Here is a 22,857-nt window from a genome sequence, read left to right as displayed (position 1 = left end):
AGCATTTACATATTTTTTCGCCATCAACATTTTTTCTTGTCCATTTTATACCACATAAAAGAAGAAGTGATTTTAAGGTATCGCTGCCATCCCAGCAGCCACACTGCTACGACTGAATTTCATTCTAAAATTTGACATTAGGTAGATGCCGTTCTAAACTGTATTTCTGGTAGCTTATGAATCCCTGAATCTTTGTAACCTTAAAAAGAAAAATGATAAACCAAACTGAGCTGTGTAAAGGTAACCCCAGAGAACTATTCTTATTGCAGTACACCCAACCCTGCAGGAAACTTCACACTTATTTGGCCTGTTAGAGCATTCAGGTTTCCTTAGAACCAAATGCATTGATGGCTCATCGAATTCTGTTGCTGCACCCAAAGCAAATACCACAAGTGTGTAGAACACTGACCATAGCTCCTGCATGAAGCCCGGTACTGAACCCGACACTACTGATGTCAAGCCAGGTCAAACACATTAATTGATTGCATTATAGCATTGGTATTATCATCTATAAGGGCTTCTTTCATATGGTAAAGAGTTAAATCAACCACCTATTTCAATTTTGCATTAACCACATGAAGAACTGTGGTGGTGGCGGTGTGTGTTTGTGTGTGTGTGTGTGTGTGTGTGGGGGGGGGGGGGTTAGAGTTAGGGGTTCATGTGTTGGGGGGGTGAACACTTAAATGTTGATTATTGCTTTAGCATGGAGCTAAAGGGCCAACACAGGCTGACATAAGGCATCAGTGTTGGGGTCAAAGGCTAATAAGCAGAGAGGGCCCTTTGCTCCTGTATTGTTAGCCAATCTGTCCCTGGCGGAGATGAGAGCTGGAGAGGCGTGACAACGCCCTCGTAACTATGCTAAAACTCCATTACAGCTACTTTGCCCCATCAACTCACAAAATGGCCTGTCACTCTATCATTTGGCTTTGTGACATGAACCATCGAAAAATTATGGATATGCAATAATGAGCTGAGGCAGCCGATCAATATATGCAGGACTTCTCTATCATTACATTTTAAACAACAGATTCATTGTAAGTCGACAGGGTAAGAAAAATGCCAAAGTAAAGGACACAGGAAGAGTGAAATATATTGCTATGGAAAGAAGGACCCCCTCCTGTGAGTGCTAAAGCTGCCATACGTGTTTATCCAAGTCATTCAGCTGTTTCAGGGCTGCCGAGGCAACATCATTTATCAACGCATGCTGGGGTACCGCTGCTACTGCATGGAACAACACAAGGAAAATGACTACAAGATCATGATCAGGTAGACGGGCCACCATAACTAAACAAGAAAACAACTACACTGTAAGCACATGTACAAATATGTATGAGTATGATATATTGTTTTAAGTAATTTGTATTATTACTATAATTACATGCAAACGAGTTTACCTGCATGTGTCATTTTTAGGAAGCGAGAATGACACGTTTATTTATGAATACAAATTACAATTTAGATTAAATGAATTATGAAAAGAAGACAGGAAGTACAGCTGGGGGTGGAGGAAATGAAGATGTTGAGGTTCTCTCTAGGAGTGATTAGGTTGGATAGTATCAGAAATGAGTTCATCAGAGGCACAGCCAAGGTGAGATGTTTTGGAGACAAAGTTAGAGAGAGCAGATTTCAATAGTTTGGACACGTCCAGAGGAGAGATGGTGAGGACATTAAATTAAAAATGTAATTACATTTAAGTAATTGATTTTTTAAAAATGTAATTAAGAAAGGGCGGCACGGTGGCGCAGTGGTTAGCGCTGCCGCCTCACAACACGGCGGACCTGGGTTCGAGTCCCGCTCTGTGCGGAGTTTGCATGTTCTCCCCGTGTCTGCGTGGGTTCTCTCCGGGTTCTCCGGCTTCCTCCCACCTCCAAAAGCATGCGCTTCAGGTTGATTGGCCGTTCCAAATTGCCCGTAGGAATGAGTGTGTGTGTGCATGGTTGTATGTCTTTATGTGTGGCTCCGCGGTGCACTGACGTTGTGCCCGGAGTGTCTCACGCCCTATGCCGCCAAGCTCCAGCTCCTCTTGACCCGCTGCGGCGGATACAGCGGTGGTAATCTGAAGATGACTGACTGACTGTAATTAAGAAAAAAAATTATATTAGGGTGGAAGTAGCTCAATCCACTAAGTCTAGTGCGGGGGATCGGAGGATTGCCGGTTCAAGACCCCTGTGTGCCTTTGAGCAAGGCACCATCCCGTTACAAGTTGACCATGGTGGACCCTATGTGAGAGGTGCCAGCCACTCTACTTCCCATTATCTACATGCCTATAGGCCCTGTGTGTGTGTGTGTGTGTGTGTACGAGCCTGTATGATATACTGTATATAGGTGTGTGAATATTTAGAATGGAAAAAAGTAATTTCCCTGCAGGGATCATTAAAGGATTGATTATTATCATAATCATGATATTTGTTAAAGAGTGTTGAGGATGGAGCTACCAGGAATGAGGAGATGGATAAGTGAAGGAGGACGGATGGGTGGATGTTAGAATCACCAGTAAGTCCAAATAGTAAGAAGTATAAATAAGCAGGAGTAGCCAGATTGTAATACGTGCTGCCAACTGCACCAGCAACACACACACACACACACACACACACACACACACACACACACACACACACACACACACACACACACACACACACAGCACTGTAGGAGTGAGCTTGGTGCTTCCTCTGCTCATTGGGTGAAACGCGGCAGGAGGTGAGATCTCTGGACATTGATTTATTAGATTTGTGTCTGTTGCTGCTGATAAAGCAACACGTCTTCTTTTGCTAAGGCCTACTGAAGTACCTTACGTTGAATGTGTGTCCTAAATCTTACAGCAATTACTACGCATCAGGCTAGTAAATGAAAAAAAAAAAGGAATGTTTCTAACTTCTCTACACTCTAACAGTACACATACCACACATGGTAAAATTCCTGCATAAAAAAAAAATCACCTAACTGACCAGTAAATATGCTCAGTTTGTCATTCAATTATCTTCCCTTATAAAATAAAGAAAGGTTAAGATTCTACTCCGAGAGGCATCTGTGTCAAGCATCAGGACTACACAGTAAAGAGATCTCAACATACCTTATTCAAAATGTTTAAGGACTTTAGAAAGAAATCAGCACTTCATTCCAAACATGTCGTAGAAGTAGACATAATGACACAGGACCTCCAACTAAAGCTGGACAGTGAGAGCTTGTGTTGGTCTGTGTTTATCTGAGAGAGAAAAATAGAGAGTGAGGGGACGAGGACATAAACTACACAGCCCTGGCCATTTAACGTCTCCACAGCCCCAGGCCTCTGTTAATGGTGGTGTTGTACAACACATTACGACTGTGCTTGTGCCCTCAACAGACAATTACACTGGTATTTAGCCCATCGAAAGGCCTGGAGGCAATTGTGGTACTTAGCAGCACAGCAGGGTGGGGAAGACAGTGTGACAGGCCAGACAGGACTCCATGGTAAGCAGTGGAGACACAAACTAGCCACGTGTTCACTGAGGCCCCCCAGAGCCCGACAATCCACTGCAGGCTTACAGGACTGTCTCTGCTGGCATTTATTACAGACTTAAGTCATAACCTTAAAAAAAATCTTGAAGGATTTGCTCACCTGTCAGAAAAATGGACTGAGTAAAAAATAAGAAGTTGAACTTTGCCTTTATTTATTATTTGAAAATCTTTTGTCATTTAGGAATATTAACAATAGAGGTAACAAGAAGATCAAACGGACTTTGAATGTATTTCAGTTTTAGAGCGGAAACACATTCCCTATGTTCAACTCTTCTACAGTATGTCCCGTCTAAGAGAACTGAGCAAAAGAAATATTGAAAACTTTTTCAAGTAGGGCAGACCTTAGGTGAATAAGTTGCAGGACACATAATTATTGTCCCAACAACATTTGAATCACCACATTTAAATGTGAAGCTGATCATAAGTGCAAGCTGAAATTCTTGAATTCCATTCATTGAAATCCAAACATGAAGAATGTCAATCAATTTTTAGCTCACTTAACAGAAGCCACCATTTGCTTGGGTACTTAGGACCTGTTGATGAATTATTAGCTTCACAGAATATTGGTTTTTCTCGGCTAGTGAAACACCACTGAGCTGAGTGATGTTCTCAGAACGTCAGTGACCAAGGAAATGAACTCTTCAAGCTACACAACATGAAACAGCACCTCCTCCGAAAAGGTCGCCTCCTTGGTGGGAAGTACCCATTTGTTTCAGGTTTAATAAATCCAAAAGAGTGAAAGGCCTCTTTGACACCTCCAGAGTGAGTGTGTAAACACGTACATGTGGTGAGTGTGTGTTTGAAGGGACTTCTTAAAGTATTTATGTGTGTGAGAGAGAGAGAGTGTGAGGGGGGGTGAACAAGTGAAAGTTTGAAGTAATATGACCTGAAAGGTGGTAAAGCTCTTTTTACACACGAAACAAAGAAACTTCCTGATGTCAATCTGCTTTTTTACTCCTTTTTTACAGGAGGTGGAGAACTTGAAACGACAGATTTTATACGCAGTAACTCACTCTGGTGTACTGTACAGTATAGATTGAGGCAAGAAAAATCAATAGAATATCATCTAGAAAGATAGTAATGGATTTCTAACTTAATGGGCTCATATAGGTCCATCGATCTGCAGGATTAACTTCTGCAATACCTCAACAATCTGATTTGCATTTAAATTACTGTCCGTTGTGTGCTGACACCGGTATAACAAAACAGACATACAATATGTACAGCACCCTACGACACAGCAGTGCTCCATTTTTAAGTTTTACTTTGGCTTTAAGACGGTTTTCAATGTAAGAAAGAAGCAAGTGAAAGGAAAGTTTCTGTCCTTATAGTGCAAACTTTGAACAGTTTATGAATTTTGCTAACGTCTAGACAAGGACAGAAATGAAAGAATATTTCACTGACAGACTGGGCTTGAAGCTGTCTCCTGCAGGACTGAAACAGCCATAACTCTTTTGGGGCAGCTCATCTAAACCTTCCTGGTTAGATCTTAGTGACAAAGTTGGGCAGCATGTGTGTGTGTGCGTGTGTGTATTGTGAGGTGAGTTGTGGGGAGGGCACTGAGGTGGGGTGGGAGTTTGATGGACTGCGATGTCACCTCCCGCTCTGCAATTTACGGCAGTGGGGCTGCTGACGAGCGAGGGGCAGTAAACAGGCCGGCCGGGGGCGTATTTCACAGGGAGCTGGCTTTTATGAAGAACACCAGGACGGCTCTACCCACAGCTCCGCCTGGCCCGCCGTGACGGATGGAGAAAGACGCATGACAAGCTTCATCATTGTTTGTAAATCTTAACTGTTCCCGCTCACTAACTCCAGAAGGCAATTTTGCAGAGACTGCGGGGTGGTGAATGGGGAGGGTGGAGAGTGGGGAGGAAGAGGAGGAGGAGAGAAGGGGAAAGGACAGTATGGCACTCCTGAAGGTTATTTGGATCTCTGTATTTGGCCAACTGATTAGCCCTATCCTGGGAAGGAAATAAATCTGATGGAGCGCAATTTGGCAGGAACGTAGAAAGGAGGGGCAAGGAGGCTCCGAGCTCGCAGCTATTTCCTCCTCATGGATCTAGAGTTATACAACATGTTAAAGTCAGAGTGAAACTATTGGAGGTTTAAAAGAAGATATGGTTCAATATTGAAGCAAATAAATTAACATTTCTAACCAGGATAATAGTCTATTTATTAGCTTTTCTGTCTTAATGCTAATGACCGGTTCACACTTTGAATCAATCTGCAAAACATTCAAAGTAGAAATTTCTAGTCATTTAAGAAAATAATTGGAACAACAGATAGATAGATAGATAGATAGATAGATAGATAGATAGATAGATAGATAGATAGATAGATAGATAGATAGATAGATAGATAGATAGATAGATAGAAAGATAGATAGATAGATAGATAGATAGATAGATAGATAGATAGATAGATAGATAGATAGATAGATAGATAGATAGATAGATAGATAGATAGATAGATAGATAGATAGATAGATAGATAGATAGATAGATAGATAGATAGATAGACAGTGTTATGAGACATCAAACACAACATGCAACACAAAAAACAAAATACTTCACAAGATTTTGTAGTTGGTAAATTAAAAAGGATAAGTGAAGACATTTTTATGCAAAAGGACTTTAAATTAAGTACCGATTCACAGCTGTTGGCTTAATATAAGTTTCACGTTATACATAGCTTACATCACTCAAAAGTAACAGTAAGAAATATGCATATAGACATGGACACATCTAAAAACAGTGTTCCGCGACAAGTACAAAAACTGCCTTGTTCCTCCTGAATCTGAGGTTCAACTATTGGTCCGATCTTCCTCTCTGGAATAGACTTTCATCAGGAGGCTGAGGAGTGTAATCCCCCTGCAGATTGGAGCACACCCTCTGATCCACCTTCTCTAGAAGGGGGACCACCACTCAGGTGATAGACGAGTCCAGGTCTGAGACCTCAGTCTCCAATTCCTCCATGGCAGGCATTGTAGAGGTATTGAGGGGATCCCCAAGGTACTCTTTCCACCGCCCGACAATATCCCCAATCCAGGTTAGCCGCTCCCTGCCTCCACTGTAAACAGTGATGGTGGGGCACCACTTTCCCCTCCCCCTGGTGGCCAGGCTCAGCCCAAAAGGACAATGTGGTCCAACCTCCAGTGGACTCTCCACCTGCCCAGGGAACCATAGGGGAAGAGTGCATTGTGGATTGGGTGGCAGTCGACAGCTGGGGGCTTGATGACCCATTCCACAGACAAAGAGAGTAATATATGTTTCATTCGTTCATTTATTCATTCATCTTCAGAACCGCTACATCCACTGTTGCGGGTCATGAGGAGCTGGAGCCTATCCCAGCTGACAGAGGGCGTGAGGCGCGGGAAAATCCGTGCGTGACGCCAGTGCACCGTGGAATACTTCAATCCTATTCATTCTTTAATACATGGACCATAAGTGTTTAAACGCAGTGCATCTGGTCCAAGTACTGAAGGTAACCTGTATATTAAACATAGTATTAAAGGAAATGGCATTGATGACTTAAATCAGCCGATAAACTAAGTAGGAATCATTTAATTTTAATCATTTACACAGTCTCTTGCATCCCAACTTTGTAGAGATAGCCTGCAGAATATGTGTCAGTAAGATAAGTTGGGCCATTGTTTTTTTTTAAATTGTTTCTTGGTCACTTTTCACTTTCATTATGTCTGTGGGGTTTTTCGCCCATTAAAAAAAGGAAAAGGAAAAATATGAATCAACATTTCATTAAAAAAGAAGGGAATGTCACTCCTAAATGAAAAAGAAAAAATTGCTTCTATTTGAGGTGTCAGTGAAAAACACAGATTTATGTGGTTTGTTTATCTGTTGGAGCCTGAGTCCACACCAAATGACGGACCACCCTCTGCGAGCGTTGTTATCTTGTAATGGAGCGTGGCTGCTCGCAGTTGGAGGCTGGCGGTGGACCCTCACAGGAAACGGACAGGTGAAAGTCATAAACAAACACAGGCTTGACAGAAGATGTGGGGACTGATGGGATTGTGATGCTGGTGGTGTCAGCACTGAAAAAAGGATGTTGATGCTGGACTAATGATGCTCTTCCCCCATGGTTTTTATAAATGAGTAAAAATATATAATACTGCTGTTGAAAATCAAAACAACTTCAAATTTTAAAGCAAAATGGCCATTTTGTTTTCGTAACAAACGTAATAGAGTGCTAAGTGGTCACTGATTATCTCATTGCCGTACTCCAAAGAAAAATACAGTAGTGAGACTTGAGTTTGTGCATCATGGTTAAATATAATGAAAATATAATCAGAGGCTTCTCTACTCCCCTTAAATAAAACATGTAATAACTGACACAATCACAAATGGTTCAACACAAACCAGGGTGATGCTAAACAGTGTTGAGTATGACTATCAAGGGAAATGTAAACTTTGAACAACTGTACATCAGAATCCTCAGCACACAAACAGTCCCAATAATTCTTTATCATTGCCAACCAGAAGACCCCCAAGAAATTACTTTGAAGAATGGCCAGTTTGACAGATAACAATCACACTGCCAAAAGGTTAATACAGAAAGCTTAAATACAGTAATAACATAGACTGAACTCTTGAAAATTGATGTTAGAATAAATAAATATGACATTAAAACAATGTCAATGCAGTAACCCAGAATACCTAATTATCCAAAAAGGCAGCAGATAAAGAGCAGGATAGTCACTGCAGGAAGTGAACTCACCTTAATACAGTGCTTCTCAATAATTTTCTGTTACGCCCCCCCTACCAAGAAGAAAACAATTCACGCCCCACCACTCTTTACCACCACTATAAATATCAACTGTCTATAAAATTGTTAAAAGTACACTTCTGCATAACATTGTATCCTTATTAACATTAAAGAAAACAGGGAAAAAAATATGGTTAAATTTATAACAAAGAATCATTTTATTTTTTGTCTATAACATGAAAGTTTAAAGTGCATCCATTTGCTTGGATTAATTAAAAAAAACCTTGTTTAAACTGTAAACATTGTTGACCAACTTAATGCACCATTTGTTACTGAAAAATAAAATAAAATCAATAAATAATTTTAAAAAATGAAATTCAGTTCAGTAACATTAACTGAAGAGCAAAATATAAAAAAAACATTTTAACCTAGAAAACAAAAATGAATACAAACATTTGTGCTGATTTTTTTCATTCTTTTTATCAAAATGAGTCAGGATGAATGGCGACAATGAGCTCATTTAGGCAGTGCTGCTGTTCAAAGCGAGGTTTGAGACATTACGTATACTGTACTGAACTCTCAGCTCCTGCTCAATGTTTCAGCTCCTCTGCTACGGTTTGGGGTTGTTTTTTTCACTGAGCAGTTTGGTACACCACCTTATATGATGCTAACAGAGGTCGCTGGTTTACTGAAGTAATCACAAAGCGGGATGATTGCTGGCAAATTCGGCATGTTTTTGCTGAAAAAACTTGGTTTATCAGCATGATTGGGGTGTAATGTCTTGAAGTTCCGCCTTCATTTATTAGGCTTCAAGCTGTCCGCTGCCAGCATTTCTGGACACATTAAACACACCGGTCTCTCCTCGTCTCCCACTGTAGTCACAGTGAAGCTCAGCACTACAGATGCTTCTTCATAGCTCCTCGAGCTAATACTCCCTGTGCACACCTGACAATGAGAGCGCTACTGCCAACTACTATAATGGATGTGCAATTACACTTTATTCTAGTATGGCAAAAAAAGAAAGCCTGTTCCCCAGGGTCACACTATTTGAGAAATGCTGCCTTAGCAGTACAGATAAAGAAAACAGTACTATGTACAGAGTTAAAACTGCTCAACAATCTAACACATGTTGACATGTTAAACATGTGTAAAGTTGTTCACTGTGCACCACTACTGGACTGAAGCTACAGACGGAAACGGGCTTCTACCTCAGGATATTAGTAGCTTCTGCACACGAGCCTCTAAAAACACCAACAGAATGCACCAAATAACTGTTGTTTCAGATTTATTTATCTTTCCAAGAGCACACTAAAACAACTCTCTCCCAGACTGCACGGTGCGGGATCTTCATTCTTATCTCACTCTCATTGTGCACTTAAATGCATTCTTGCAGTTCCACAAATACTTTACTGAACATATTAAGTCATACACACAATACCCATATTTATGGATACTGGGAAAGGCAGAAAATCCAGACCATCACCCGAGGCAGCCATGCTCAGCCGAGATTCCCATCTATGACTGGTGGCTTAGGGTGCCAGAAAGAGAAATCACATTCATTCATCTCTGAAGCAACCAAAAGAAAAAGCTGCACCACCCGGTCCTGAATTTTATTATTTTTTAGTTAATGGTAGGAGACTGTCACAAAGAGGTGTGTGTTTTTATTCCAAACTAGTTGAGGCTAATTTTATTGAACAGTGGGATTGAGCCCTTCAAACTCTTCAACTAGAAGAGTTTGAAGGGCTAAACTCTTCTTTGACTCATTAATGGATATTTTCACATTTTAATTGAGTTGGTTCTACATTCTAAATTATAAATCTGAAGTAAAGGGAAAAAAAGCAAAACAGTATGGAAAAATTAATTTTGGATGATCTCTTTCAAACATTTATCCAGTCACTCTTGATTGGAGCGCTGCACTCTACAGATTTCACTGGACCAAACTGTTCAAGAGATAAATCCTGGATAACATTTGTGTCTGAAGTTTATTTGTCACTTACAGGCTGCCACGGTCTCAGTGCAGTTGTTGTTGTTGTCCTCCAGGCTAAAGACGGGTTGCATACAGGCAGAGGTGCCAAGGCCCTGAGTCAAGTATGTGGCTGCTGGATAGCAGGAATGCATGTGGTACTGAGGGGGCATGTTGTGGCTCGGCAGGCGGCCATCACCGTGGGGCACCTGGGTCACACAGGACAGCGAAAAACAAAAAGATAGAACACATCTTATTCCTACACTTCTCAGGCCCAGAAAACCTTCAATATCATATTATTTAAGATGTAAAGTGGAAAAGGGCTTGGAGTTTACTTTAGTCAGTTTCTATTGTGATGGTCTTGTCTTCAAGAAAATGGATGGATGGACGTTTCCTGTTCCTGGGATTGATTTCTATAGTTTGTTTTTTTTATTTCTATTGCTTTACCTTGACCTTCACTTTTTATGTTTGCCTTTAGGTCTGTTTTTGAACTGCTAACAACTCAATCAAGTCAATGCTGTCAGTCAACTCATATGAGCTTACAAAATGTCAGGAAATATTGAGAAATGTCTTATCGTGATTTCCAAATAAAAAAGAATCTGAACAACATAACTAACATATCTCTGATGGCAGAGATGAGCATGACATCTTTTTATTTCTAAATCTGCAAGTGGAGCACACCTGGTGTATTTTTCTTTAAATAGTAAAATGTTTCAGATTCTTTTACTTTTAATGTTTAATATTTCAGTCTGTGTCTCTAGTATCATTTACGCCAATATCAATCAGTTTGCTTAACATACTGAATGAAGCCCTGTTGAAAGCAGCAGGACAGTACAAAGATGCCTTCTTGTTTTGTGGACCTGTCATCTGTTTACTATTATCATTATTATTATTATTGTTATTATCATTGAAGGTGAACGATCTCTGTTTCAGTTCCAACAGGCAAGCGAAAGGAGCAACAAATACTGAAGCAAGAACTTTAAAAGGTCTTTCCCTTCTAGTGTACTTTATTTAATTAATAATAATATATTAGTCTTGTCTTTATGTAATACGTGAGGATCTTAATCCCAACATCACTCAGTTTGCAGATGCATTTACATTTCACATTTTTTTAATCAAGTAAACGTTGACCCATTTGAAAAGGTCAAATATAATATAAGCAGCGTTATTCCAATATCCATTCAGCTGCTGTAGTTTTAACTGTAGAATCCACCTCAGCCATCAGATGTTTACAGGCAACAATTGAACAACTTAATCTGACAAGAGTAACCCAGAGACAAAATAATATATGACAAAGAATTAGTGGTGTTTAAATTCATGGATGCATGGCCACTTCTAAAAATGGACTGCAACAAGCAGCGGTGGCTTTCTCCAGCCTTCTGAAAACTTTAAAATGAGCTGTCTACTCAGCAGCAAGGCCGCCTCACGGAGGGTTTTCAATTTCACTTTTATGGAATTTGATTTCTGTCAGCCTGCAATATGTCATCCATGTTGTCCACACCATCAGTTCTCAGACAGCTTTATAAACTGTTATTTAAGCTACACTCAGCTCCAGTATTAGGGTGTGAAAAATACAGCAGAGATTGGACTGGAGTATTGGGAGTGTACTGAGCTCATGGTTTGCAGGAAACATACAGCAGCAAACAAACAATTAAACAAATAAATACATTTCTCAATGCTCACAGCAAAAAGTCGCCCTAACCCCTCTGCATATGTGATGCCACACAAATAGTTATCTCATCCACATACATGGTTAATGGTGGGGCAAATGCTCTTTCAATGATTGTTTCATTTAGCCAAGTGTTTCAATCCCCGTCCCAAACACTACATCCACCCCCCCCCCAAACAAAAGCACACACAAAACGCTTTAATTATGAATGTATGTCATTTGTAGGAGCAGTCACTTCATTTCAGCAGAGCTCCATCTTTTTTTTTTTGCATTTTGTTTTTGCTAATAAATGACATGATGTTCCTCATGTTTCTACAGAGGGTGTGCCTTACCGGCACACCCACGTACGTACATGCGGACACACACACACACACACACACACACACACACACACACACACACACACACACACACACACACACACACACACACACACACACACACACACACACACACACACACACACACACACACACACACACACACACACACACACACACACACAGACAGACATACCCTGCAGGATGACTAGACCAGCCAAAGTTACAAGTAGGATCATTTCTCTTTTGGATCCATTACAATTTTACAATTTTGAGCATCCAGTCAGGATGCTTCCTGCATAAAGTGGACTCAGCCCAGTAGACTCGATGGTTTATTTGGGTTGGGGATTTCCAGGAGGGGTTGGAAAACATTGCTGGGCAGACAAACCACCTTTTATAACCTGCTACTCTGAAAAGGATAAGCAGCAGAAACTGGATAAATGGATGGATTATTTTAGGAATTGAACATAAGACGTCAAAGGCTGAGGTCCTACTGCTGTTTGGTGTGTACAGTATATACTGTATTATACAGTCACAACAGAAACAAATAGTTTAGGTCACAGTGTCTGCAGAAATAGTTCCAATGTGTGTGTGTGTGCTCTCTCTTCTGTGCTCAAGCAGTGAAGATATTCACAGAAAATCAAAAGTTAAACATAGCATCATGTCAGTACGTGAGCTTTACAAAAATGTTATTTAAGTATTTTTGTGGTTGGGGACCGCTGATCAAGGGGTAACGGGAGACAATGACACCTGAAGTGTGTTCCTGACGTCCGGTCTACTCCGCAGTTTGGTTTTCTTTACGGTCACTGCAGAAAATCCCGCTTCACAAAGACAGAATGTTGGAAATGGAAGCAGGGTTTTCGATACTTTTTGGGAGATCTCAGGGTAATCCACCTTGACTTTAATCCAAAACACTGGTGCAGTTGTGGGCGCTTTATTTAGTAGCAAATGTAGCATTCCAGACCTATTTAACATTGTTTAAAATATGGTTGTGTCACAAAGCCACCTCGGTGTGAACTGACAGTGTTTGTTGGCATTCAACAACATTATATGACGTTAGATGCAATAGCAAACACAAAAGCTGGTTTGTCTCATTATCTCCCCAGTTTATCGGATATTTATGTTTATTTGTAATTCAAATAATAGATTTGTGTTGGTGCCATAAAATTAAATCTAAACAGATAGGCTGAAAAGCTGAAGATGCTACTACAGTTTCAAACTTGTTCCTATCCCATGGCTTTCTATTCAGACAGTTCCTTCTCAGCGCAGGCTAAAACAGACGGTATCCGGCATGAAATGTTTTGATATTCTAACGGTTGGTGGCTGTGGAGAACCGGATTACAGCAAAATCTGGAGGAAATGATGCATAATGCTTCCTTTCAACTCATTGGCTAACTTGCTGTCTTCTGGGGGGGCTTTTTTTTTACCTCCCTGAAAGGGCTCGTCTTCTTATCTGGCACCATCACCTGTCTGGAAGCTTTTCACGACCCTTATATTATCTTCATCCACCTGCATGACAGCCAAGCACCACTGAGTGCACAGGAGAAGAGAGGATGAGGTAGATGGCCTCAAGCAGATAAAACCACAGTTTCCTTGTGGGTTGTGATTTAACAGAAGTCAAAGTTGAAGACTTCTAGATAACTTTTTTGTGACAATCGCTGCTATTTAAATTGTGTCTTATTTTACTGCACATTATGCACATTTTGCGGTTAGCTGTTCGCTTGTGCAGAAAAATAAAAAGACATAGCTGACACCATGAGCTAACATTTTATACAATGACATTATCAATATTCTCCACTATCAGGCAGAGTACTGGAAACCAGAAACCACTGTTTTACAACAACTAAACATGTAAGGGAAGATGATTTCTATCAAAGTAATGACATTATTCTTTATTTGTAATTTAATGTAAATAATTGTACAAATAATCATTTTTAGTGACATTATGTAAAGTATGCATTCACCAGATGTTAAGCTTTAGAAACTTGCTTAGTGAAGAGACAGTCAATGAGAAAAGGTGTCACAGCCCAAACCTCTGCTCTCTGGGTAGGAAAGAAATGCCACAGCTATAAGGACTATACAGTACATATGGAAACACAAACAAAATTGAGTAACTGAATGAAAACCAATTGAGTTTGTGATGCTAAAATTGGAAAGTTGCCCGTTCCACTGTAGAGGTTTAGGACAGGTAAAGGAGAAAGAGGAGACTGAGAAGGAAAGCTTTTCTTTTTACAAATGGAGAAGTTATAGTCATTAAATAAAGAAGATGAACTACTTCTGTTATCTCTGAGGAACATTTCACCTCTTTTTGTGATTCTATCAACAAATTTATTGTTATGAACTGAGCAAATGTGTGTTTGTGCTTCATGCTATACAAAAAGAGGCCCCTGAATTTGAATAACCGTAGCACATAGTCCTCACAACCTTTCAGTGACAACTTCACTGAAAATATCATAAATCACGAAGGAGGATGGCTAAATTATGCTAAAGACTGCTAACTGATTAGCATTAATGTGCTCACTTTCTCCTTCGAGCACTGAGGCATAGCGGTTTGTTCCTCCGCCGACAGACAATACCATTAACCTTTGCAATTCAGGCTCTGCTGTGCGCTGGCAGGTTACCAGAGGCAGTGACCCCAAAACTAGATGTTGCTATTGGGGGAAGGTGGGGGGTAGAAAAGGTGAGAGCGGGGGTGGACAAATGTTCTTCATAAAAAAACAAACCACCTCATCTGAGATCACAGGAGAGTTATAGATCTAATTTGTTTCACGCACAAGCTCATCTCATTGGACACAATAGAGTTACATTTAAGCATAAATCAGGTTGAATATACACACGCATGAATGAAGGACCAAGTGTGTGGGTTTGTGTGTCGGTGGGTACTGTCTCCCCGATGTGTCCTCCTTTATAGTCTGGGCGTCAACATTAACGCTGACAATCTTATTCATCTCTAGGGAAAACAAAGAAATAAACGTTTGTATAAATCACACCCATATTCAAAGAGAATTAACTTCTGATGTCTGATCAGCAGCACAGCTTTGTGTTTTGCATCAGCTTTGTACCGCCTGAATTTTTTTTTCTCCTCATCAGTTTTTCAGTTAAAAAAAAAAAAAAAAAGTGCTGCATGTTTTTCATTATATTACTTTGCTCTTTAATTTTTAGATTTGTGTTTCTCGACTGTTGCATATGTTCTCTTCTTTAATATTTAGTAGGTTTTTGTGTTTTGTTATTTTAAAGGATAGTTCATCCCCAGAACTGCTGTTTACTCACAGGTCTATTCATCCCCTTATATTTTGTTTTAAATTTTGTTTTAAAATGGTTGGGAGATATTAGCTGTGGGAATGACTACTAACTAACTATAACTACTAAATAGAGACAAGAACAGTCAGAAAAACTCTTTTGAACATGCAATGTCCCTTTCTGGATAATTAGAAACCGGTACTTTGTGTCCATCCACACATCCTGAACTTTTATGTTGTATTCACAGACAACAGATATTTCTTCTTCAAACTTTCAAAAATTACTGTTACTACCATTTTTATAAAAAATGATTTCATAAAGTAATAATCTGGGTTGTGGAACTAGGTATGGATGGTTTTTACATTTTTGTTGCCATTTTTTCTTCATTTTTTTAATTTATTATCTTCTCCAAGTTTCTCTATCTTCATTAACAAGAATGAATGCTTCAAACCAATTTCTTTTCTTTTCTTTAAATTGTATATACTATATTGATCCCTGAAGGTAAATTATTAGTTGCACACTCTAGGTCACACTATTAGTTCTTAGTCATGCATATATATTGTATACATCCTCTAACACACACACTTAAGGGTGTGGGGGAGGTAGAGTGCTGGGCAGCTCCTTAATGGTGTGCCTTGAATAAGCAACTCGAAAAGGGGACGGCGCCTTGCTCAATGGCGCCTCGCTCAATGGCGCCTCGGCAGTACTCAGGAGGTGAGCTAACACCTCCCACTGTCAGCTCACACGCTGAAGTGGCTGGGCGGGAGCGGCAATCAAACTACCAATCTTGGAAACATTGGACGACCCGCTCTAACAACTGAGCCACTGCTGCAGGGAGTTCCATCCTTTTTAACAAAAATTTTGCAAAAGAAAATTAACTATTTAACTCTAAAATACAATAATCATTTGAAATGAACGAATCTTTAAACAACATTTGCTTCTACTATCGCTGTATTCCCACAGACCCATGCTGACTGACTTGTGAGGCACATCCCTGCGATGATACCATAGAAAGTAAGCCTGGTTCATGCTCAGGTGACCTGTAGCTAAGCAGTGTATCTCTTGTTTCTATGTCATGAAGTGGATTAGATGTGAACTCCTCCCCCTGAAGTACACGTCCAACCATCACCTCTACATGATCGATCAATAACTTTTAACACACAGGAGAGAAGCTGTCAGCTCATTCATTTTTACAGTTTTACATTATTCTTGTAACCGGTTCTTAGTTAACATTGTAAGGCGTATTTTAAGGACACGTAATTCAGACTTCTGGTTGGTAAGGGCAGGTGGGTTTGGGTTCAACGCCTCTTCAACCTTATCTGCTTGTGTCAAGATTCCAGGTTGCTGCTCATTCTCAATAATTATTTTCCCTTTGAAATTAATTATCATTTCTGTGATATATACCTAATGTCCAATGTCATATATTGATATCTATATATAATACAGTATATATATCATTTCCAAATAGCAATTTATATAATCTCATACTACACAGTATTTTTTATTTTGTTGCATCACAAATTTTACATTATAGTAACACTGTGACAAGCAGCACCGTCTTTAAACAATATCTATAACAACAGGGGACAGACGTTGTGTTATACTTCACCGAGGCCTTCTTAAGCAACTGTTTTATAAAATTCTCTGCCTGTTGTCACTGCTAGTGTGTTGGTTAAGATTACTTTGAAATGGCAACATCTTTCAGGAAAATGCCTCCACCTCACAAAGCTGGTATGAAGAAGGAATTTAGTGACTTCATTAAAGTTGCTTATCGGGAATGGAGAGAGAAACAGTCAGAGGTGAGGCGAGGAAAGCTGGTGTGTGGGCAGAAGACATTTAGAGGTGTGTGTGTGTGTGTGTGTGTGTGTGTGTGTGTGTGTGTGTGTGTGTGTGTGTGTGTGTGTGTGTGTGTGTGTGTGTGCGTGCGTGTGTGTGTGTGTGTATTTGTTTGTGTCTATCATGAAACAATGAACAAACGAGGATAAAAGCCGTTCCCCAGTCCGTTTGTCACAATGAAAAAGCACCGAATAAACACCAATAACCTTTTTTACTTCCTGTGTCAGAGTCATGTTCTCCATTTCCCTTTTTACATTCAGATGTTCTATTTTCTTATAGGCTAACTAATTTTTTTTTTTTTTCATAAAACCTCACTGCAGAAAGAGAAAAATAATATTAAAAGGTGTTAATAAGTGAAAAATATTCTTGATGAAGTGCTGTTTATACTTCTAAATATGACGTGAAATGACTTGTAGACATTTGCTATTCTTAAGAATATTCTTAGATACAGACAACCACGCGCAGGAATATATCCGACAACGGTAGTTCACCTTTCTGTCACAACCCACGCCAAGAAGCATAACATTACCACCCTATAGATTAAGATTTCATGTCATGTCAAAATAATTCAGTCAACATCAGACTAAGTGAACAGTTTGCTCTGGTTTTGTACTTCATACGGCTTTCCTGTCGATGTTTCATCTGCAGCTATTTTTCCTGATTTTATCCACATCTCCGCAAACTTCTGAGCAGGGAACGAACACACAACGTATTTATGTTAATTTGGACGTTTTCAAACTTCAAGACTGCGGACAATTCGGGTTAGGTTGACAGTTAGTGTCACCAATATAGACTACAGTAAAGGTTTCCTGTAAGAAAACTCTCACAACCTGCCTGTTATTTCACTTTTTTTTAATCGTGAAAAGCTTGTGAATTGTGATGTAGCATAAAAGCGAGGTAAAATAGTCTGAGGATTTGAGATCAGCAACCACATCAATGTATTGTTCTTGACTGTAGTGAAATACCTTTTGACTGCAAATAGGCTTCTAATAAGAAGAATACTGATTAACAGCTGAGCGGTTGTTAGTCACCTGGTATTGCTGGTAGTTGTAGAGGTTGCCGTAGTAAGCGGGATAGCGTGAAGACTGGTACAAGTTGTAATAGGAGGTTTCCAGCAGCAGGTCTGGTCCGTCAGGGAGACCCCAACCACCGGCCGACAGACTGGAGGACGGCACGGAGCGACTCCCTAGTCCAACACAGAGAGGAGACGACCAGTTTACTCAGAAACCAGGACGATGGTTTTTTTAAGTATGATGTTTCAGCATTTTTATTTTGTTACCAATTTTTAAAAGAGATTTTGGGACTTCATGAATGTATCAGTTTTATTTATTTATTTATTTTTTGTATGAATTAGGATTAACAAGTCTGTGTAAAATTTACTGTTTTATAATTAATTATGTACTCAGAGCAAAGCTAACACAGATTTATTAGTCTGAATTTGAACTGATGTGCTAGTAGAACTGAAAACCAATGAAAATAAAATTACGTAGTTCACATAATACACATAAGGATAACAGAACATTTATGAAGTGTTAAATCATTTAACAGAGAGAAATATACTGAGGTTTCTAAGTTACTCATATTCCCACAACAGCACAAATTGTGGTCCACAGCACCACCTGCTGGTGTCAGGGTGTCATTGATATCAAATCAGACCTGTCACAACACAATGCATACCGTAATACAGAAGTGTGGCTCGCCTTTTAGGATGTTACAATCATTATTACCAAATGTTCTTTCCTTATCAACAAGGCCACATTCTTTCCAGGCAGCTCCTAAGCACTTGGTCTGACATAGTGTTGATATTGTGTAAAACTGAAGCCAAAAGATAACGACATACGTTATCCCTGTTCGAATTCTCGTCGTCAGTGGATCATGGCGTGCTCACCTCCTTTTTCCCCCTCAGTCTATCCTCTCTGTTGCCAAGCCAGATGCCCATGTTCATTGCCGCAAAAACAATAAGATGATTCAGGGTATTACAAGAGCAGCCTTGACCAGTCACTCCTAAAATGTAGTATCAGCCAGGGAACATCACTATTTGTGTTTGCCTCCACATCATAGACGAGAAAAGGAATTTAAAATACTCTTTCTTTCTGCTGTCACCAAATCAATTTAATCCTCTCATATTTTCCAAAGAACATGTCTCGTATTGATGGCCTACAAAATAAATAACAAAAATTACTAATTTATTGTGAAAAACTGTTGTTTGTTAAAATATATGTTTTATATTTCTATTTGCATCATTTTCTAGATATAACACATCCACCGTAAATAACATGTGATAAAGGCGTCATATAAATTATACCCAAAACCATCTTGCTTGGAGGCGAAAGCGCTACACACTGCACAACTGTGCCGCCCATTGACCGTAACAGATTGGGTAATCATGAAACAGTAATTAAGAAACTAAAAAAATGATGTTCAAAATCAAATTTTTTCTCAAACTGTGAGCTGAGGGATATCTGGTCACTCTGTGGGTGGAGTTCAAGTTGTATGTGTGTTTCAAAGCAAAGCTTAGAAGTAACAATTTCATCTGGTGTCAGAAAATCGGTGATATTTGAAATGCTGGAGGCTTTAAGATCAAATTTGTATCTCATGTTTCCTGCCATTTCTCCCCTTCTGTGCAGCACTGCTATCATTGTGCTGACAGATTTGCTGAATTTCATTGAGAAAACTGTAACATATGCAAACAAAATCATGTATACAACCACATAATGTTGTTTTTCTTCAACAATATTATGTTTGTGAAAATACTGGCATAAATCTGCTCACTCAACCGACACCAGCTGTTAAATGTTCCATAAGAGTTTTCCATGTTTTCCATGTTGCTGTTCTGATCTGTTGTTATTCGTATTCCGCAGCAGCAAAGCCTTTGTACTGTAACATAGCATATAATAACTATGGACAATTTGGAGTGATCAGTTCACCTAAGCTGCATGTTTTTGGAGGTGGGAGGAAGCTGGAGAACCCAGAGATAGCCTACGCAGACACGGGGAGAACATGCAAACTCCATAAATAAAGGAATCGGACCTTCGGATCGAACCTTCTTACTGTGAGGCAACATGTGCCGCCCTGTAATATTCATTCTCTATCAAATATTGTTACAAAAACACTACCAAGCTATTACATAGTGTAATAATAATAGTAAAACTGTAGGAAAGGATGCAATAATTTGTCAGGCACACAGCTAAAGAAATTATATTTCTCAAGTTATACTATGTCAAATGATACGTCTAGTGCTACTTTAGAAGAGCTTTAACGTAAAACTCCTTGAATCATTTCACAAGCTGCTGCTGACAAACTTCAGTAGTAGCTGGGACAACACTGACCCAAACAGCTGCCTGCACCAAGATCAGTTTTGGAAATTGCATTGAGATAACTTTCTTGAGATGTTGGTGTTTTTACGAAACCACTGAATTGTTATTACTCAAATTGATTTAGCCTTGACAGAAATTCAACTCTGCAAGTGTGTAATTATCTGATAGAATGACACATATTAGAGGGTTGAGGCAAGACATTAAAATCAACAAAAAGGCCGTTGATATCTCACCAGAAACAGCAAGAGAAGGATTGAAGTTAGGAGTCACGGATCGTCCCTCTGAGGAGAACAAGCACTCTGCTCCACCTTCATCCTTCACCATCACTTCAGGAAAGGGGACAGCTGGACTACAAATTCCAAGCTCCTCTTCCTGAGCCTGTTGCCGTCTCAGGGCAACCTGGAAGACAGGAAAGCAAATAAAACAAAAGATTATTTATTGACTTTGTAGAACAGACTTCATGATACAACTAAATAACTTAATGATAATGATCAGGGGTCTTTAGTCCAGTCTGGTTCTTGTCTTCAACCCTTAGAAACATGACAGAGTGAACATATTAAAATGTTGTAGTGGTTCAGGATAAAGTAATGGAATCTTGATTTTTTTTTTTTCTTCTGCGTTTCTTGAACAATCTTTGAACATGTATTTTGTTACTGACAATTAAATTACCTGATGGATTAGAATGAAACCAGATTGAAGGATAGGAAAAATCAACATTTGGAGCTAGATCCAGAATCAGTCACTGATATTGTATTTCTTGAATAACTTTTAACAATTTTTATACGAATCTGGTTAATGAGGAAAACCATGGAGGAATATTATGAGGGTAAAACTATCCCTCAGCTGTTGCTTCCAGATGTGACCACATACACATTACTGACATAAAACATAATCAGATTGTGTTTCTGCTGTTTCAACCAATATATAGCTGCAAGTGAAAATCATTCATTATAGATGTGAAAAAAGAAATACAGGTGACAACTTGCATGACCCCAATTTGCAGCTTTGCCAACAGACTACATTAAAATACAAGCTCTAATTCACTGCCACAAGCCAATGTATGGCTTATGAACAGTTGTAATAACGCTAGTTGTGAATAGACAGGCACATAAGGTCCAAAGATGAAACATTTACACAAAAGATTTGATCGATCATTGTTTGGATCATTTTTTCACCCCAAAAAATAAGCACATGTACTTTGAGCTGACTTTTTCTTGTTTTGTTTTCAGTCGTCAAGGAAAGTATTAAATGTTCCAAATACAACTAAACAAAGTAAATGAAGGCAGAACTTCTCTGAGGTGACACCAGTAAAGCTTCAGGCCTCAGACTCAGGTTTAAACCTGGTATAAACTAACCTAACTAAACCGAACAAGCTAATCGGGACTAACATCACTTCGGGTTTGGTTTTTTTTTTTTGTTTTTGTTTGTTTGTTTGTTTGTTTTTTTCAAAAATGAAACTTCAGTAAAAGCAAAAAAAGTAAACACATCCCCTGGATCTGTAAACACCGACACATCCTTCAAACGATCCAGGATTTATCGACACAATCGGACCGACTGTTGTGCTCCTTCAGGCCGCGGACGGAAGCCCCTGACGGCCGCTCGCTGCCCGCGGAGCTCCATCCTCACCTGGGCCGCCATGACGCGCTGTCTCTCGGTGATCAGCTTACACTTCATGCACTGACAGTCCCTCCACCTGCAGAAGCGCTTGTGTCCCTTCAGGTTGGACGCGTAGCCGTGGTTCCTGCAGCGGGAACACTTGGGCGTCCGGGGGTGCTTCTGGTCCATGGAGGGGGATGGAGATGGAGCTCCGGCCGGCTCCGACTCCAGCCTGGTCTGCTTGTCCTTACTCAAAGCCATTGGAAGTGACGCAGCGCAAACAACGTGGCGCTAACTGCGAGCTAACAGTTCCCAGAGCGGATTGGGTTTGTGTGGTTCAGGGCCGGAGCTGTAAGGTCACCGTCCCACCCCGCCCTCCGTGGCCCGTGGGAGACAGGAGGGAGGGCGCGGGAGGGGGACGCGGTGGCATCACCCACCAGAAGGGAGATCAGAAGCAGAACATCACCAGAACATTTAATAAAAGACTTTGAAATTAAGAGTTAACAACTTACTGGTTTTCATAAAAGTAGGAGTCTTGGGGAGGATATTGATTAAAGGCCTACTCTATGAACATTCAAGTCAATTTGATCCCAGTTCCAGCTATGAAAGAGACTCTTGATATATAAGTCATGTTTTGTTGATCCTTCTAAATCTCATTGGATGAAATTTTATAAATTCAAAAGGATTGTTTTTTATCCT

At 39.9% G+C, this 22,857-nt stretch overlaps 1 protein-coding gene across 1 annotated transcript in view; it reads right to left on the bottom strand.

Annotated features, from left to right (window-relative positions):
- The window catches only part of LOC137592984 (doublesex- and mab-3-related transcription factor 1Y-like), a 30,588-nt gene extending 8,388 nt beyond the window's left edge, over positions 1-22,200 (bottom strand). The window contains exons 1-4 of the mRNA XM_068311524.1: positions 22,189-22,200; positions 20,796-20,961; positions 18,277-18,431; positions 10,215-10,389 (exon numbers count right to left, since the gene is read on the bottom strand). Of these exons, the coding sequence (XP_068167625.1) occupies positions 10,215-10,389; positions 18,277-18,431; positions 20,796-20,961; positions 22,189-22,200 (508 nt within the window). The remainder of the gene's footprint in view (positions 1-10,214; positions 10,390-18,276; positions 18,432-20,795; positions 20,962-22,188) is intronic.
- Between the last annotated feature and the right edge of the window lie 657 nt (positions 22,201-22,857).

Source organism: Antennarius striatus, chromosome 3, assembly GCF_040054535.1.
Source record: "Antennarius striatus isolate MH-2024 chromosome 3, ASM4005453v1, whole genome shotgun sequence".
Taxonomy (NCBI): domain Eukaryota; kingdom Metazoa; phylum Chordata; class Actinopteri; order Lophiiformes; family Antennariidae; genus Antennarius; species Antennarius striatus.
This window is presented reverse-complemented; position numbering and strand designations above follow the sequence as displayed.